Genomic DNA, 9995 nt, shown 5'->3' with positions numbered 1-9995 from the left:
TTCGAAATTTTCTGCATTTTAGAATCGGGGTTGAGCGTTTTAGCTAGTGACTTACAGAAGGTGCCTAATTAAATTTTTCTTCTGAATTTAATTAGGTGTTAAAAATTTGATTTCACGTTTGCTCGGTTAGGCGCTTAACTCATTTTCTTCTGAATTTTGTAGTTTTGGTCTTGACTAAATTTTTCTCCATAACCTGCCCTTTCATACCTGTTGAAATCTTTGCAAGAAAAGGCCGTTGAACTACCAGGGCACTACCAGGGCAATTTCTGGCACTGCCATTAGAGGACTTTGATATCAGAGAATTGCCGAAACATCCGGAGAGGGCGAAGAGGAAAGAAGGGGAAAAGGCCTTTAGGTTCATTATCTTCACCGTGCCTATCGGAGTTATGACATTGAGCCACCACCCTCATATGAAGATCAAGTCGTTTACTTCCCCTTTTTGTGGTCCCCTCTAGGAAATGTGTTGTTATGAGAACAGTTGGCCAGTGAATTTAAAGATCTAAGGTACCACCACATCTTCTTTCGACCGCCCTGGAAGTTGTAGTTAATGTGAATGTTGGAGAGAGAGAGAGAGAGAGAGCTTGTTGGTTCTATGTCCACTGCGTGCTTCCGCGACCGGCAAGATCTCTATCACAGCATTTATTTATGCACCTTTGACTGACTCTTAACACTTATGTGACTTTCATTCTCCATCAGTGCTGAATAGAATTTGCAAAAGTATAATAGCCAATACATATCATTCATGCCCGACATTTGAACAACTTCTAATCCCTGCTGTCACTTACTTCAATCAAAACCATGTTCTTCCGAGTCGATGATGCAAGGGTCTCGCCCACCTCGGCCCTTGACTTTTCTTGCACGTACATCGTGTAAGATCCTGAGTTCATCTAGGGGGTTTGAGCTCATCTTGAAACTGTACCCAAGAAGCCAAGATGAGGCATGGTACAAGCACTTACTTTAGTATGGTATTGGGACATTCGTACCCGCGCTTGGCGCTGTTCATGGGAAGAGAGCAAAGGGAGGAGGACAAAATGACAAGATACCCCAAGCCTGCTGTGGGGTTGGACATAAATTCAATGAGGAGATGTGCGCTCGTGATGGTTTCTAACGGCAAGACTTTACTGCTCGTGTCCGAAGGCCAAGCATTGAAAGCTGTCCCTTTCATTTCAAGTGGACCACAGTGTCCTTTTTTATTTTTTAAATTTGTATCCAGAATGTTTGAAGAAGCCTGTGATTCTCATCATCAAGTTGGGCCGGCAGCATTTTTTTTGCTCTTTAACATTCTTTCTTGATGTATCTTCTCCCCACTTTCACCCTCCGCACAAAGTCATCTCCAGTTTTGCCTCCCACAGCCTAAAATAATTGCTGTCCCACCCACCTACATAAAATAGTAAAAAAATCTGGGGAAAATTTTCAGTCTAGGCCCCATCTGAATGGGAAAAATGAAGTGATTGAAAGAATTCGGAAAGATCTAACAGCTTCTTTCGCATCTCCAACTGCCATTTCTCTTTAGTAGTTTATATTAATTGCCAATAATCAACTCAGAGTCTTTCCACTATGTACACGTTTTCATCTCCGGAAGCCAATTAGCATAGGAAAAACCTAGGTCTTATTTCTCAATCATGACAGTAAGACCCTCTCTACTAAATTCATCTATCATAATACCGCTGGGATTTGTCATCTTACTGACCCTCCTTATCGGACAAAACATTTCTTCTCGATGACTTGAATTGATAGAAAACAACCACATGTCGGCATGTCACTTAATGTTCCATCTCAAGCGTGACTTGATTCTTTTATGTGTAAAATGGAACTGGATGGAAGGGCTAATAGGCGGAACAAGAAAACAAGTAATATTTTGATGCCACGTTAGATATATAGTTTTTCACAAAAACCTTAAATCGATAGGAAACAAACTAACTAACCGTGCATACACATCAAGTTAGATAGACACTCTTAAGTCTCCTTTCGACAATGGTGCACAGATCCAAGTTCATGAACATGATATGAAAAAACAGCCCAATTTAATGTTCAAATAATTTGCTAAGTTTGGTTACCTACCACATGGAAATGGCCTCTTCCACCGTCCGGGGGCACTCACCAAATAGGTTTAAGTAGGCATGGCTAATCCACGCTTATTTTGATCATTTTTAGGGTTATAAAGTCAATAGCTATTTAATGAAGTGATCCTTGTCAAGTCCAACATTGCAAAATCCGATTGTCGGAAGCAATTTGATTCTAGGTAAAGACTTTATATGCAACTCAAATACAAACAGCAACTTTATATACGAGAGGCTACTAAAATCTAATCGTATCCTTCCCTTATATTGACAAATCCTAGAGATATATACAAGTGAAATTACAGTTGCATGTGAGACCAATACATAATCACGACTATTCGCTGAACTTGTATTGAAATCATAAGCAAGAAAATTCCGAAGTATCTTGGGTTATGAGAAATATAATTGTTACCATATTGAGGAACAAACCCTAACATTTTTCTTGGAAAAGATATAACATCATTTTGTGATTTTCATAGGATCATTTTAACGTTGTGCGTGTTGAAAAAGATAGATATAAAGATTGATTGAGACTTTGGTTAAGGTTTTTATTATTATTATTATAATCATCATCAACAACAATAAGAGCTGGACATTCTCTGGCTTAAAATAGACTAATAACATATATTGATCTATCCTAGCAACATTTTCAACAACTTGAAATATCTACTCGGACTCGGGACTTTGCAAATTCAAACTTGGGTTCCAACTGGAAGACACTGACTGATCTCAGCCCTGGAACTAGAGAAGCTCCACCTCTCCCTTTCAAACCTGCATGGAATCAATCGTCGTTTTCCGAGGTGACAGAAAATATGAAATAAAATAGAACACAAAAGGAGGACTCAGTTATAACTCCCGTAAAACTTGTCTTTATTGCTGTTCTTCCTAGAGAACGTAATTCAAATATTTAATGCCATAGTTCTTCTCTGTTGATGAAGCGTGCAGACTTGATTACTATTAGATTTTTCTATATTAAACCCTAATATCAACTGTAGTTGACAAGAAATGTATCTTCCCATTATTAACATATTTTTTCGTCACACGTCAATGTCTCCATGGGGAAACTGCGTACTCCAGTTCTCGTTTTCACACTTCTATGAAGTTGGTCTTCCTATAAAAAAAATGAGGATTAATAATCTCGTACTTTGCATTGCAGGATAGTTATATATATAATTATATAAGTTTAATGGTTCTCTATTTCAAGCTAGATAATATTCCTTTTGCGGATATGTGTAGAGATTAAGGGAGCATTTATTTGAGTAAAAATATTTATTAAGTTCATTCAATAGATTTTAAAAGTATAAAGAATTGTTTTCTTTCTATACACTTCTACGCTGCCTAGTAGTATGGCACTTTACTCATTTTCAATGTCCGAAAACAAAATTATTATAGTTAGTTGCTTAAATAATAATTTTGGTAAGAACACCTATCAAGAACATTTATTTTTTAAGAATAGATGAAATATAAAATCAGTAACACTCTCTTTATATAATGCCCACTAGACATTACAAAGATGGAAGCCCATTCTTTCCTGCCAACTTGTATAAGTGAGGATCCTTTTTGGGTTCGTTGTTGTGCAACAATAAATGATAGGGTCAATTTATTTTCTTCATGTGAGGATCCAGCTGAACTGGATATCTTATCTTTAATAAGCATAACTTAATTAATGTAAATCACACAGTCTTTTTGGTCATTAATTAAAAAGGGGGTGGTCTGACTGAACTCAACATCATTGAGAAGAGCAATGTTTGAAGAATAAGTTTGCTGGCATCGAGTACCCAAACAAGTAAATTTTATATTTTTATTTTTGGAGGTGGGTCTCTTTATTTAATCTGGCAGCGGTTGATTGCTCGTTACTCCTCACCCTCAATCAATGCAAATCATCATCATGTGTGCAAGCTTTCTCTCCTTCTTTGTCCACTCATTTCCCATGTTGGCTCTTGGCATGCTCAACCCCTCTCTCTCACTCTCTCTCTCTCTAACATGCAATAGATTTGGTCTTTTGCTTGATCTGATGCTGGATAGATTCCCACATGATTAGGTTTCTCCTAAGGCATCTGTTCCAAACAATCAATCCTTACAGACAGGAAGGGGATAAGATACAAATTCTATATGCATAACCCTGTGCAAAGTGAACTGTTCCCAGTGTGAAATGTTCTTAAGCCAGCATGTAATGTAATGTCACACTATTAATTACAATTAATGATTAATCAAGTAGTCATTATTACACTCCCACAAGCATCCATAAGTGCAAGTATAGAGTTGACAGAATAGTAGCTGTAGGGGCCAAAAGCCACCCCATGATTTAAAACCATGGAGAAAGGTGAGTTCAGATTATGATATGACGTGTATCTTTTCCACACACATTTTAACACGTATTCCACAGAACAACAACCGTTTAGACTTTCTAGTCTATGTTTTGAGTTTTCTCACACATTTAAGACCATAAAGAAAGCTGACTTCTTTTTTATCAGATCACATCTGGGGCACTTTTTGTCCCTTGTAAAGGGTCGTATGTTTTATGCAAAAACTAATTAAAACAGTTGAATACACTGGCTTTTACTTAAGTATTTTAGCTACACCAGTAATTACTCAAAATTAACATGCAAATTTCGCCAGGCATGAGGTACCGATGCAACGAGGGCATGTTTCAAATTAAATAATTTTGCACGTCGAGTTGCTAATAAGGACTGCTTCTAGTATTGGCGGTTCAAGATTGCCAATTAGTTCATCATTATCCCATTATTAACTAAGGGAGGATGGCTTTCTATTAGGCTATTACATCCTTTTTCTTCCGTAGGTCATCATTTATCTCGTGAGGCTTGAACATGAATTAGCAAAAGAAATGGCATAGTTTTCTTTCAATTGGACATGCCCCATCTTAAAAGTTCCAAGCTTTATGCACAGAAGGTTAGGTTTTGCAGTCTGCAAAACCGGGGCAAACTGCAATTAAAAGTAAAAAGAAGCAATAAGGAAGGCAGAAGCATTAAATTGAAGAAAACAATGATAAGGTGATGAACAATGCTAAAATGTACAAAAACTACTATTTTACAAAGTTAGTAAACAAATTGTGATTTATTAAAATCTTATTAAATGTTAGAATTGACTCATTTAAAAAGTTCATTCAGAACGTGTCGAGTTAGAGTTCATATCAACTTTAGAAAATAATCTTATTATGGCTGGAATTTTGCACAAAAAAGTGTTCATCTCGAAAAAGATCACTTTTAATTGCACTGACCACGCTGCAGAATGTTTGACTGGACTTAAAATTGACCTACAACTGAAGGCCCAAGAAACGTGTGTTGACTTTGACAAGTTTTGCTTTCTTTCACTTTCATTTTCTCCTAAACAGCAAAGCAAAATAAATAAATAAATAAAGACAACATAAATCCTTTTTCACCTTTTTTTTTTCTTTTTCTTTTTTTCTTTTTCACCTTTCTTACCGGAAAGAAAAACTTTCATTAAAGTGGGAAAAGGTGATGGGAAAAAAAAAAGGAAAAAAAGAAGACGATGAAGAATCATTGAATACCCACCAACATCACTGATAAATTTCACCAACCCAACAGAGATTTCTATTCAATTCAACCCCCTTCCCATTTTTTCAAAGCCTGTTTCCTTACCAAGATATACTGTTCCTTCCCTTCCCCTTATACCCTCTCTCTCCCTCTCTCTCCCCCCTCTCTCTCCCCAGAAAGTTTTTTCATTCTCATCTAATAAGGTGCGCAGTGCACAGTGCATCAAGAAAAAAGAGAAAAAGCCGTCACAGATGGAGCTTGCCGATTTCTCGTCATGTGAGTGAAGTGTAGACAGGGACAAAAGAGCATTGCTTCGGTTTTGCTTTTGTTGTCTTCCTTGAACCTGCAAACTAAGACAAAGGTGAGCTCACGCGCTTTCTCTGAAGAGCCACTAAAAGCGAGCAGGCCTTTCAAAACCCTTTGCTTCTCTTAACAGTTCCCATTCAAACTTCAATGGTTTCAACAGCCAGTTTTTCGGGTTTCTCCGGGCATCTCAAGAGGTCCCCATATTCAGCAGCAAAGTTCGTTCTTTTGTGATGACCCTTTTCTGGGCAGTGCAATAAACCCATACCCTCCTGCTTGTTGGTGGTTTTTCGGTTTTATATGGAGCTAACGCAGCCTGAGAAGTACTGTCTAGCCTGTGCCCAGAGCCATTTATGAAGGAGTTCTGGTGGCTTTGGAGCTTTGAATTGGGGATTTTTTAGGTTGGAGTAAGTCCTCCCAGTCCTTTTTCTCTGTCTGAAGAGATCTTGTTACTCCTCAAATGGGTCTCGGCTTGTTCGGTTACGTGCTGGTTTTGGCCATTTGCACTAGGCCTTTGGCTTCTCAACAGCCAAACACGGACGGGTCTTTCGTGTCCGAATTCTTGCAGAAGATGGGTCTCGCTTCTTCTCGTGCCTACAACTTCTCTTCTCCTGTTTGCTCATGGCAGAGAGTTTTCTGTGATGACGAACAAAAGAATGTCGTTAAGCTTCTAGCTCCTGGTTTGGGTCTGTCTGGTCCTATTCCTGATGCTACCCTGGGGAAGCTTAGCAAGCTCCAAACTTTGGATCTTAGCAACAACAAAATCACTGGGTTGCCTTCAGATTTCTGGAGTTTAGGCTCACTTAAGAGCTTAAAGCTCTCCTCCAACCAGATTTCTGGGTCTCTCTCGAGCAACATTGGCAACTTTGGTTCGCTTGAAGTTATTGATGTTTCTGGCAACAATTTCTCTGGTGAAATTCCTGCAGCTATAGGCTCTCTTCGGAGTCTTCAAGTCCTCAAACTAGATGGAAATGGGTTTCAACAGAGCATTCCACCCAGCATTCGGAGTTGCCAGTCTCTTGTCCTCATTGACCTTTCATCAAATCAGCTGAATGGGCCTCTTCCTGATGGCTTCGGTGCTGCTTTCCCGAAGCTCAAAACCTTGAACTTAGCAAACAATGAGATTCGTGGGCATGACACGGATTTCTCAGGTCTGAAGTCGATCACCTCTCTCAATATATCTCGGAATTCGTTTCAAGGATCGGTGCTCGGTGCCTTCCAGGAGACGTTGCGGGTTATTGATCTGAGCAAGAACCAGTTCCAAGGTCACATTTCTCAGGTACGGTTCAATTCCACCTATAACTGGTCTAATCTGGTTCATCTAGATTTGTCTGAGAATCAGCTCAGTGGAGAGATTTTACAGAGTTTGAATGAATGTCGGCACCTTAGATACCTAAATCTTGCACATAATAGATTTACCAGGCAGGAGTTCCCAAGAATTGAAGTCCTCTCTGGTTTAAAATATCTTAATTTGTCCAAGACCAGTCTCAGTGGTCACATTCCCAGTGAAATCTCGGAGTTGAGTCATTTGAAGACACTCGATCTCTCTGAGAATCATCTCAGTGGCCAAATCCCCCTTCTAAGCGTTCAAACCCTCCTAAACCTCGATGTTTCTCAAAATAATTTGACCGGAGAAATCCCAATGTCGCTCTTGGAGAAGCTCAAGTGGATGGAGCAATACAACTTCTCTTACAACAACTTAACCTTCTGTGCAAATGGATTTTCCCCAGACCAAAAAGCCTTCTTGGGGTCAACGAATGACTGCCCCATTGCTGCCAACCCAGTATTCTTCAAAAGAAAAGCTCCCCGAGACAAGGGACTCAAGCTTGCGCTTGCTTTATCCCTCTCAATGGTCTGTTTGCTTGCTGGACTGCTATTTCTGGCCTTTGGTTGCAGAAGAAAATCAAAATTGTGGGCTGTAAAACAGACCTCATACAAGGAAGAGCAACAAATTTCAGGCCCTTTCTCGTTTCAAACCGATTCAACCACATGGGTAGCCGATGTAAAGCAAGCCACATCAGTCCCAGTTGTAATATTTGAGAAGCCTTTGCTGAATATCACATTTGCTGACCTCTTGTCTGCAACATCAAATTTTGACCGCGGCACCCTTTTGGCCGAGGGAAAGTTTGGGCCTGTGTACAGAGGATTCCTGCCCGGTGGAATCCATGTAGCTGTCAAAGTTTTGGTTCATGGATCCACGATGACTGATCAAGAAGTGGCCAGGGAGCTCGAGTATCTCGGTCGGATCAAACACCCGAATCTTGTCCCACTAACTGGATACTGCTTAGCCGGGGATCAGAGGATTGCCATATATGATTACATGGAGAATGGGAACTTGCAGAACTTGCTTCACGACTTGCCGCTGGGTGTTCAGACGACAGAGGACTGGAGCACAGATACGTGGGAGGATGACGAGAATAATGGCATTCAAAATGTAGGATCTGAAGGACTATTTACCACTTGGAGATTTCGACACAAAATAGCCCTTGGCACTGCACGAGCTCTGGCATTTCTACACCACGGGTGCTTCCCTTCGATAATACATCGGGATGTTAAAGCTAGTAGCGTTTACCTCGACTACAACTTAGAACCGAGATTATCTGATTTTGGGTTGGCTAAGGTGTTTGGAAATGGATTGGATGAAGAGATTGCTCGTGGGTCACCTGGGTATGTGCCCCCAGAATTCTCTGAACCTGGATACGAGTCCCCAACATCAAAATCTGATGTATATTGCTTTGGCGTGGTTCTTTTCGAGCTCATTACAGGGAAAAAGCCAATCGGAGATGAATATCCAGAGGAGAAAGAGGCGAATTTGGTGAATTGGGTTAGGGGGTTGGTGAGACAGAGCCAGGGATCAAGAGCCATTGATCCAAAACTTCACGGTACCGGAGCTGACGACCAGATGGAGGAAGTCCTTAAGATCGGCTATCTCTGCACGGCCGACCTCCCCTCGAAGCGGCCGAGCATGCAGCAGGTAGTTGGACTTCTTAAAGATATCGAGCCAGCCTAGGTGTTTGATGCAGTGAGGAAGAACGAGAAACAAAAAGGAACCAAAAAAAAAAAAAAGAGTTGAAGCTTGATTCTGTTTTATTCATTTTCTCACTCTCTGTTCACGAATTTGATAAATCTCTTGTTCTTCATGTGCTGCTAAGGTTAAGGAGGGAGTTGTATAGTACTGAACTTTCATGTTTTGGCTCCCAAGCCTTCTCTTTTGTTTTATTTCCGGTTACTTTGTGGTAGAGAGGCTTAATTTATACATGGAAGTCCAATTTTCCCAACACCGACTCCACTTTGTAGTTTTGTTTTGGTGCCTTCATTCATTCACCGCCGATCATCCGAAACCCGGTGGAACTGTTTTCCTCATCGATTTCTAAACTACTTCAACCTTCTTTGCCTTGTCAAACCAACCAACCCGTGCACTTCCACAAAGGAATTTTGATGAAAGCACAGGCCTTTACATGGGTGTCACATGAAGATACCCTTTCGTTATCTCTGAGAAAGATGCGCATAGACATTACAGTCCTTGTCATGTAGCGAGTGTTCTCTTTTTGACAAGTTCCACGTTTCGGCCGATGCTTTTAGGCCGTGATAAAAGAGCATGTTTCTTCTGACACCATACGAGAGTGCGTTGATAACAAACAAATCTTCCCAGGAGTTGGAACGAAACCTGGACCACAGGACATGGACCATTCTCTCTACTTTTCTGCAGATGCGTGGATTTTGTGTGGGGGAATTTAAGTTCGGAGGTAAGAAAATGGAGCATGTGCTAGTCATTAAGAGCGTTCCTTTTTTCACCGCATGATGTCCCTTTTTTCTCGTGCAAAAGTCGAGCCCATCTTTTCAATGATGGCGTTCGGTTTAGTGGGTGATTTCATGCCAACAACTGCATGTGAAAATGAAATGAATGCATGGTGCTACATGAGTTAAATAAACCATGGCTGACTCAGAGAGAGAGAGAGAGAGAGAGAGATTGAAGGGATGTGTATATGCTATTGAAAGACTGATGGAAAAGAGATTGAAGGGATGCGTATATATTATTGAAATGACTGATGGGAAAATCATGACATGAGCTGGAGAAGAGCAAGATTTTTATGACCATTTTAGTCAAAAATGGGGC

At 40.3% G+C, this 9995-nt stretch overlaps 1 protein-coding gene across 1 annotated transcript; it reads left to right on the top strand.

Moving 5' to 3' along the window:
- The first annotated feature begins 5640 nt into the window (after window positions 1–5640).
- Window positions 5641–9156, top strand: LOC104436093 (probable LRR receptor-like serine/threonine-protein kinase At2g24230). The gene has a single exon (XM_039302027.1). The coding sequence runs from the start codon at window positions 6339–6341 to the stop codon at window positions 8886–8888; it is 2550 nt and encodes an 849-aa protein (XP_039157961.1). The 5' UTR covers window positions 5641–6338; the 3' UTR covers window positions 8889–9156.
- The last annotated feature ends 839 nt before the right edge of the window (window positions 9157–9995 follow it).

The sequence above is a fragment of the Eucalyptus grandis genome, chromosome 1, assembly GCF_016545825.1.
Source record: "Eucalyptus grandis isolate ANBG69807.140 chromosome 1, ASM1654582v1, whole genome shotgun sequence".
Lineage (NCBI taxonomy): Eukaryota > Viridiplantae > Streptophyta > Magnoliopsida > Myrtales > Myrtaceae > Eucalyptus > Eucalyptus grandis.
This window is presented reverse-complemented; position numbering and strand designations above follow the sequence as displayed.